The sequence below is a fragment of the Apis dorsata genome, unplaced genomic scaffold, assembly GCF_000469605.1.
Source record: "Apis dorsata unplaced genomic scaffold, Apis dorsata 1.3 scaffold_1161, whole genome shotgun sequence".
In the NCBI taxonomy this organism is placed as follows: Eukaryota; Metazoa; Arthropoda; class Insecta; order Hymenoptera; family Apidae; genus Apis; species Apis dorsata.
Window position 1 is genome coordinate 78,464 of NW_006264258.1, and position 6,066 is coordinate 84,529.

Sequence of the window (6,066 nt, forward strand, 5' to 3'; positions counted from 1 at the left end):
GATGGGCGCGCGGAGAGTGGAGGGAAATCTCGCGGGGGCGTCCCTCCGCACGAATTTCAAATTTCTCGTTTCACGCGACCGAATGGGATTCTTCCCTTTTCCTGCGAGCACCTGCTCAAGCGTGCTGCCCAACGAATCGATTTGCCGCTCTCTGTCGCGCTGCGAAAGGTTCTCGCAAACACCGATAAAAGCTTCTTTCTTCCGCTAGATGAATAAATACGCGTGTGGGGCATGCGGCTATATACCTCCGCCCGTGTCGACTTCTTACGAATCTCGAACGTATGTGAGATACGTAATGGAAAACGTAAAGGGGTGTGATATTTTTCTCTTTTCCTTTATCCTATGGTCGAATGTAAAACGACATGGATGTGGCCGTTTGAGATTGCTTTGTTGAGCCAAAGTGCTTTCGGCAAGTGAGAGGAACTTGGAAATATGGAACAAAATTTGTAGAGGAGTTTTGTAATAATATATAATATATATGGTTATTTATGGATTAAAAGATGTATGTAAAAATAAAGATTGTATTGGAAATTGTTTAAAAGGGCATGTTTTTTTATGAGAATGAATTGAAAGTGTAGAATGAAATTTATAAGAAGATTCTGAAAGTTTATTTATATAGTGAAGTAAAAAAGGCATTTTTGAAATTATATTTTTGAATCATATTTTTAAAAAGAGCAAATTAAAGATGTGTATAAAATTTGCAGAAAGATTCTTGCATTTCTTACTGATTATTTTTTTAAAAATATATGAAATGTGTATAATACATGGGATGGAGCATTTTGCATCACAAATTTTAATGCAAAATATTTTATGTGAGAATGAAAAGAAAATGTAGAATAAAGTTTGTAAACAAATTCTGAATTTTTTATTTTATATATGTATATACTATACTAATTACTATATCAATATAAGATTGTGATATAGTAAGATTGATAATATATGTGCCTAGATCGGTACATATATTTTCTTGATATCTATATCTATTTTTAAATGATTTCTATACTTATTTTATTTTTATGTATTATACAAAAAGATTATAATGCTCAATTGAATAATTTAAAATAATGAATAAACTTTTTCTTCTAATATAATTTAACAATATAAATTTTAAATAATAAATAAAAATAAAAATTCATATATATTATAAATACATTGTAGTTATCATCATTAAAAATTTAAAATATTCGTTAAATAAATATATTTTGTAATTTTAAATATTTAAAAAATTTTTATATTTTTATTTAATTTTGCATTAATGTATAAATACTCTTTATAATCTTATTATATGGCACATATATTTAATCGATTTACAAATTTTTTTTCTTATAAGGATATTGTATTTTGTCATAAAATTAAAATTCCATTTTTTCCTAACTATATCATTTTTAACGCTCTTTATAATCACATACAATCACGGATAACGACGAGTTGAAACGCGAACCATGACACACTGTTGCCGGTATTAATAGAATGTATGTTGAAAGTTGTGTAACTAGCGCCGCGTGCAACGTCCAAGTTCGCAGACTTTTCCTCCCAACAGTTTTTGTTGTAATCCGTAAATCCCAACACGATCACAGATCTAGCGTGATCGTTTGTGACTTTCAGAAAAGTTAAATTAAAGGCAACTGTAGGGTATTATTATAAATAGGATGAACCAAGACGCGAACAATGGTCAGAATCGGTGTTTAAGGATATTTCAAGAATATCGAGAACATAATTATATCCCGAGTAATTACCGAGTATACTCTTAACTCTTGAGTAGTGCCGTTCGAGGAAGGAGAAGGTAATCGGTGGTTGGCCTTGTCCGGTAATTGTACTAATTATTACCGCTCTCTTCACTCCCGCTCCCTTGTATTCGCCTAAGGGGCTGCTTCCTCCCCCGGCAACTCAATTATCTTGCTGTCCTGTGCGCCATTCTGAATTTACCAGAGATCAGATTCGAGAGGTTCTTAATTCTTGGAAAAAGAAATTTCTGCTCAATGTTACTTTAATTAAACGCGATTAAGATCAACAACTAATGGACCATAGTAGGTATCGAATAATACGAAAATAACATATGAATCAGCTGCATTCGAAATTTTGTTATCTTATCTGATTCACTAAACAAATCCCAGCTTTCAATATATAATCTACGTTCAAGTTTGTATCGTACTTGAGAGGTCAAATTCATAACGTAAAGCGATAACGAGGATTTAACCTATGATTGATAAATATCCACAATATATATATACTTACGTATATCGAAAATATGTTTAATATACGTTCAAAAAAAATAATTTTATAATATATATCAATGTAATGTTTATAAGTTTTTTTAAAATTAATAAGTTTTTTAATAAAAAAAAAAAATATAATTTTAAAGTTGAATGTAAAAGTACCACATATATCTACGGTCCTGAAACAACTGACGTGACCTCAGGCGGCGATGGGAAGAAGGGAGTACGCGCGGTTTAGATACCTAATGTACGTGATTGAATGAGAAATGTAACCTAGTTAAGATAATATTTACCTGAGTCTTGTCGTATGCCTCAAGCTGTTCGTCTGCCTTTTGTTTGTCGTAAAGTAGCCTGGCAAGGCTTCCATGTGGTCTGTAACTTCTTACGACTCTACTCGTGGGTATATCCTGATTGACAGTAGAACAGGTAGCCAAATTCCTGACGTCGCAGGTGCACCTTGGTACAGGCGCATCCGCACTCGCCATGCCCACGAGGAGCACGTTAATGACTGTCAGTCACCACACACGCATGACATGACGATACTCGGCACCGTAATCTTGTGGCTAACACTTTGGTATATGAGCAAGAAAAATACGAAAGATGACGCAGTTCGCGTAAACACGTCTAGCACGTGGCCATGTTGGCGACGATAGCGCCGTCTGCAGTTCTATTAATGAGTTACGTTTCCCGTAAGCAGCTACAGTCGACGATGTAGGAACAGACAATAATGTTTCAATAAAATTTTTCAAAAAAATATAGTATTTAAAGTCATGGTATATATCTTTTATTCGTATTCAAAGTTATAGATTTTGTTAATTTATATTCATATAAAAAAGAGAACAGTTTTTGAATGACATACATATTTAAAAAGGATTTGAATTTAATACTTGATAATATGTCGATAAAATTGCGGAAATAACTCATTGTGAAAATTATATGATTTTTAAGTGATTATTTTTTGATCTTCATTTCAAAAATCAGGAAAATTAATATTTTAATATTGCTTTAATGCTAATTATTTTATTGATAATCTCATAATATTATTATAATTTTTAATATAGAAATATTTTTGTTAAAATTATATTATATTATATTATATATTATGTTATTTTATAATATGTTCTATATATATTCCATAATCATTATTTGAACATATATATGGAATATATTATAGAATATAATTTTGTTTATATAGTATAACATAATATTATGTTTTTATATGTTATAACATTTTGTTTTTTATAATATAACATAAAAAATTATGTTTATTATTATTTAATTTTTTAATTTTTTACAAAATTTTAATTTATTAGATATTATGTTATTAAGTTAAATTATAATTCATTAATCTAGATATTTGTTCTTTTTAATTTTAATTTTAAATAATTATTTCATTTGTCTACATTATAAACTTCATATAATATATAATGTACATATATAATTTTGTTTTTTTATTTTAAATAACAACAATAATATATGCATAGTTATAAATTTTTAATGAATTCTATAACAATAATAAGCATATTAAAATCTTAAATATATATCAAATAGACTCATGCATCAGTGGCGTTCAATCATGCAATATCTTTATAATCATATTTTTCTAAAATTATTAATTTACATTTAATCTTGATTTGAATCTGAATTTCAGTGCAATTCTTAATAGAGACTAAACAAATGAAAAGAAAATAAAATGTAAAATTTCTTTGTTAAAGGATAGGACAAAAATAATGAAAGAATTATGATTAAGAACAAGAAAATACATGATTGTAAAAGTAAGAAAGAAAAAGAACGAATAAAAAAGAGACAGCGGTATGGACAGAGGTTAAAGAACGCATCGAGGTGAATCGCGGAGTATCGACGTAGTTCTTGATAAATACAATTCATATTGTGAATCATAAGATATATTTGTTGATAATCATATATTTTAATATCATTCTAATTATGTTATAATTGATATTTTTATCGTTAATAATGTCCTATCTTATCAGCTGATTATAAATATTATATATTATATAATTTATGTTTTTTAATTGAATTTTTCATATATTTTAAACCATAAGCGACATCATAAGATTGATGACGTTTTTTAATAATTACTGACGATATCTATGGTCATCCCATGCATATTGCTTATACTATACTTTTTGACCTTATTTTTTTTCATCAGATAGTTTTACATCCCAATTTTATCGACACGCATAAAAGTTTTACGCGATATAAATACAGCTTAAAGAAAATTTCTTGTACACCGGAGTGCATCGATGAATATTTTAAATACCATATTGACGTAGCGCGCGCGCGCATTACTTCCTCTCTCGTGTTCCCCGTACTGAGAACTGATAATTCATTAATTTATGATAAGCTAGCCTCTCGCCTACGACCTACATCCTCCCCTCCTCACCCCATAAATCATTTTCACCGCTGACATTAATTGCACGCCGCCCCTCGTTACCGGGAGAAATGAGATTTTTTTAATTGGCAAATTTTTCACCGTCGCCGACATTGTGACACCCTCTCTTGAGTCTTTCATTTCTTTTTCATATTACTATGTCATGTGAGGGAATGTAAATATCTTTTATACTTTGTAATGTGAAATTTTTCTTTATGTATTTAATATTAGATAATTATTTAATATTAGATATAACATCATTTTTGTAAAATTATGTTTGATTATTAATTTTTAGTTTATTATTACATACAATAAAAATAATTATATGGAAATTAGAATAAATATTAAATTTGTTGTTAATAAAGAAAATAATAAAATAATAATAATAGAAAATTTTATTAAAAAAAAAATATAAAATTATTTATTTAAATTTTATCTTTTCTATGTATTATTTTTTATATCTATTAAAATTTAAAACAAAAAAAAAAAAATAATAGAATTTAAAAGTTATGTTACCTTTGACAAATTTCCGGTGTAATTTTAAATAAGTATAGTGATGTAAACTAGAATAAATATAAAATATAATTAATTTAAAAATATATTATTTATCTAAATTATCACTAAACCATATATATAAAATTATATGTATAAGTTAATATATTATATAATTTATATATATAAGTTAATATAGATCACTCTTGTATATATTCAAAGTTTTTAAAATAAATATCAATATCTGCTAAAAATAATCAGTTATTGGTACGAAATTAATTAATAATTAATTCATGAAATATATAATTATGTATAATATATATAATATATATTAATATTTAAATATAATATAATTTATATGCCATAAATACTCAATAATAATTTTGTTTTTTTTATTACTTTTTTAATAATTTCATTATATTTTTGAATTATATTAGATAAATTTTTGTATTTAGATGAATATTTATATTTATATTTACATCATATAATATTTATATCATATAAATTTATTGTTGAACAATAATATTATTTTTTTAAAAAAATTTTAAAATATAATAAAAATGATTATTGGTATTATTAATATTATTTTAACATAAATCATTAATATATTTAAAATATGTTTAAAGAAAAAAAAATAATTTTTTAATTATAAGATATTAATATTAATATTTTAAATTTCATGATATAAATATTACATAGAATATTAATGAGAATAGACAAACAACATTTTTTTAACATTACAAGAAACCATCACATTTTCATATAATAATTCATCTCGTGTTGCCTGTACATAATTTTACGATCCTTTTTTCAAGCAGTTTATTAGATTCTAAAGTGCGTCGAGTCGCGAAAGGTTAAAGAAGGATGCTGTCGCAGTGAGTTGTGTGAGCTCTAACTTGTCTGAGACATGTTTGGACTGTGACCGTCACTTAAAGCTTAAACATGTGATGCACGTGTTCCCTTTAC

General features: G+C 26.7%; 1 protein-coding gene across 2 annotated transcripts in view; it reads right to left on the bottom strand.

Annotated features, from left to right (window-relative positions):
- Positions 1-2,892, bottom strand: part of LOC102681008 (methyltransferase-like protein 9) — a 52,288-nt gene extending 49,396 nt beyond the window's left edge. Inside the window, exon 1 of one of the 2 annotated variants that reach the window (XM_006624844.2) lies at positions 2,510-2,891. In XM_006624844.2, coding sequence (XP_006624907.1) covers positions 2,510-2,701 — 192 coding nt within the window. In that variant the 5' untranslated portion in view covers positions 2,702-2,891. Of the gene's footprint in view, positions 1-2,509 lie in introns of both variants that reach the window. The other variant, XM_031514738.1, reaches the window with a different exon arrangement.
- Positions 2,893-6,066: the final 3,174 nt, after the last annotated feature.